Raw genomic sequence first — 3,353 nt, 5'->3', positions numbered from 1 at the left:
TTCTACTTCTTGAGGAGTCATGCGAGAAAATTTATTTTTATAAACATCAGATTGATGTATTTTATCTGCAGGATATCTACAAATAGAACATAAAGGATTTTCTTCTTCCCATATTAAATTTTTTTCTTCAGATGATATATTTAAATTTTGAAAACGCGGTAACATATTTCATAAGCAAATCGAACCAAAGTATCAGCTAAAGCTATTAAATCGTAAACTCGTAATTCCATTTTTAAATTTTCGCTATTTTCACGAGTCGAATTTAACTTTTCCCACAATATGCGTCTGTGTGTTTTGTGAAGTAAAGATACTCCTGGTTGAAAATAGGCAGGTAGACACGTTAAAGGATTTCTTTCTAAACTTTCAATAGTATTTTCATGATAAAAAATCCATTAAGTTATCACGTGTCCTTGTTCATCCAAACCAAAACATTCTCTCGCTAATTTTTCATGAATGCATTGAATGACGATGGAAGGACAATGATAACTCAACTCAGATAAAGGTTTGACTTTGGAAGTGGCATTTTCTTCAGACTTTGTAATACTCGTTCCACAATCAAACGTCATTAAAAAAGGAAACAAGTTTCTACTTGTACACATAAACGAATTTTGCGGACGATAGTGACTAATGCAATCGCTGTATGTAAATTTGTCCGGTTTATAATAACCTTCACATTCGTGTGTCTCTGTAGTGAATTTTAGTCCGCATTCTGAACATTGAAAAAGAACACGTGACTTGTTAGCAGAAAAGTGTACAGTAGAATATTTTTCATTCAACATGCTTATAGCATAAAATGAATTTTTTTTTTGAAAAATACAAATTTTTATAGTGTTGTTTGTTTTTCTCCGTTGATTGGCTTTATTTCTTTCCTCATCATTAATAAAAACTCTTTGTGAATCTTGTTCGTCTTTGGTAATGTTTGCGCTTTCGTATACCACTTTTAATAATTCTGTAAGAGAACTTTTATATTGCGATTTTAATTTAGAATGCAGCAAACGAATTTTGGTATTACTTTTGTTAACGGCAAAAATTTTAATGTTAATACGATCAAAAGTATTTTCGTAAGCAAAACAGTGACACAAATCAATCAAAGTTTGAAATGACATAGTTTTAGATTTTACTTTTAAATTTTGTAAAACGTTTTTCCAAGCTAAAATATTAGTTCATCTTGATCTTCAAAAAGGAGTTGTAAAATATTTTCTTCCAAATATAAATCGGTCACATTTTATTCCAAAACTTTTTTATTCCATTCTTTAATTGTGCACACATTCCATTGGCGAATAAACAAAGAGATTAGAAAAGCAGAATAAAAGCATAATCCTGGTTCAAACAAAATACTATTATCTAAAAACATTTTTCTTTTTTGTTTATATGAAAGTTTAGTATAAGATTGACCTTTTAGTGAATTTTGCCATTGTGTTATAGAATGAGGTCTATACCATTCACCAAACCATTCGTCTACATTAATTTCTTTGCTCCTTTTTTGTTGTTTTTTAAATAAAAGTAGTTTTTGTTTATGTTTTGTTGTGTTTTTTCTTTTTTTGAATTTGTTCATCTGTTTTGTTTTCTTTGCTCTTCTTTTGTTGTTTTAACAAAAGTATTTATTTATTTTTTTCGTAATATTTTTTCTTTTTTTGATTTTGTTCATCTGTCGTGAGCATTTTTCTTTTAAAACCTGACAATTCAAAATTTCGTAATTTCATCATTGATCTTTTTGTTAAATTAGATAGAGATTTGATTTTAATATTACATAACCGTATCAACCTCTATCCACTATCGTTTTCTAAAATATTAAAAACAGCAGAAACATTGGCATCTTGAATGAACGTAAATTAGTCGGTCCTTCTAAAGGTTTTATAAAATAAACAGGTGAATTGTAACAACGTTTTATTATTTTACAATAACCATCTTCTATAGATTTGCAACATAAAGTAACAATATAATAACCAATTAAAAATTTTTGAAACAAGTCAGCAAAATGAATAATGTTTTTCATTTGCGTTTCAAATCCTTCCAATGTTTTTTGTTCTACGTGATAAACAATTTTATTTGAACTTTGAGTTTCTGAATAAAGTTGTGATTCTTCAATAATATCTTCATCTTTATAATCATCTTTGATGAAAAAAAAAAGTTCAGTGTATATACTGTTGTTACTAAATTTAGAATCCTCAGTTTGATATTCAAATTTCATTTTTTATCTAAAAAAAATTATATGTATTTTTTATAAAATTCCAAAACATCTGAGTCAACAGTAATACTTTTAAATATTTTTCGTAATTCTAATTTATTATTAATATTTATAAAAATATCATTAGTATTACAAACTCGTGATAAAGAAACATAATAAAGACTATTAATAAAAGCCTTTGAATTAAATTGAACAACTGCTTTATTCATTGTACTTCCTTGAGCTTTATGAACAGTAAAAGAAAAAGCTAATTTTAAAGGTAAACCGAATCTTGAGCCTACAACAGCATGAGAGCAATTTAAAATCTCTTCTTTGACACATTCAATTTTAACTTCTTTTTTATTCATATTAACCCAAACAGCATTATTTTCTATTAAAATGACTGTGCCAATAGTACCATTGCACAAAGCTTCCTCCACATTGATATTTCTCACAAGCATAACAATAGCACCTATTTTAAGATAAACAGCTGTTGGAATCTGAAACGAACATTGTATGTTTGGATTTTTAATAACATCTTTAGCATAAAACCAATAACCTTCTTGTTTTATACTCTCCATTTCTTTATTATTATAAACATCGACTTCCATATTTCTAAAAAATAATCTTGTATATTTAGTGTTTAAATTTTCATCTGTTTCAAAACAACGCGTCATAAAATAATCAATAGTTTGATCTGAAACTTGACCAAAACGTATTTCATTTAAAGCTCCAAAAAATTGCGCATCTTCTTTTTGTCTAAAGCATTCAGTTGAAACCAAAACTTCCGTCATGTATTGTTGCCATATTTTAGATTTAAAAACAAAATCTCCTTTGACAGGTGGTAATTGGAAAAAAATCACCACAAGCAATAACTTGTGTACCAACAAATAATTCATCATAACATTGTTTTATTTCACGAGCTATTAAATGTAATAAATCAAATGTTTGAGCGTTAATCATTGAAATTTCATCAATAATTAAAACATCAGTTTCCAACCAATTTTTTTTAATGTCTGGATGCATATGACGTTTATAATAATCTAAACTTTTAACACCAGTTTTTATACCAGCAAAAGCATGTATAGTGACACCATTTAATAAATGAGCTGCTTTTCCTGTACTTGCTGTACTGTACTATGTATTGTTTTATAAATTTGTATACTTTGATCAATTTCTTTGACGA

At 27.4% G+C, this 3,353-nt stretch overlaps 1 protein-coding gene across 1 annotated transcript; it reads right to left on the bottom strand.

Moving 5' to 3' along the window:
- Positions 1 to 2,208: 2,208 nt before the first annotated feature.
- LOC136081153 (ATP-dependent DNA helicase PIF1-like) lies at positions 2,209 to 2,961 on the bottom strand. The gene has a single exon (XM_065798448.1). The coding sequence runs from the start codon at positions 2,959 to 2,961 to the stop codon at positions 2,209 to 2,211; it is 753 nt and encodes a 250-aa protein (XP_065654520.1).
- Positions 2,962 to 3,353: the final 392 nt, after the last annotated feature.

Source organism: Hydra vulgaris, chromosome 06, assembly GCF_038396675.1.
Source record: "Hydra vulgaris chromosome 06, alternate assembly HydraT2T_AEP".
Taxonomy (NCBI): Eukaryota; Metazoa; Cnidaria; class Hydrozoa; order Anthoathecata; family Hydridae; genus Hydra; species Hydra vulgaris.
The sequence above is the reverse complement of the archived record's forward strand: the minus strand, read 5'-3'. Positions and strand labels throughout refer to the sequence as shown.

What these genes read in the sequence shown, in the direction of transcription:
- LOC136081153 (XM_065798448.1), bottom strand. Translation starts at nt 2,961, where the DNA reads ATGACGGAAGTTTTGGTTTCAACTGAATGCTTTAGACAAAAAGAAGAT.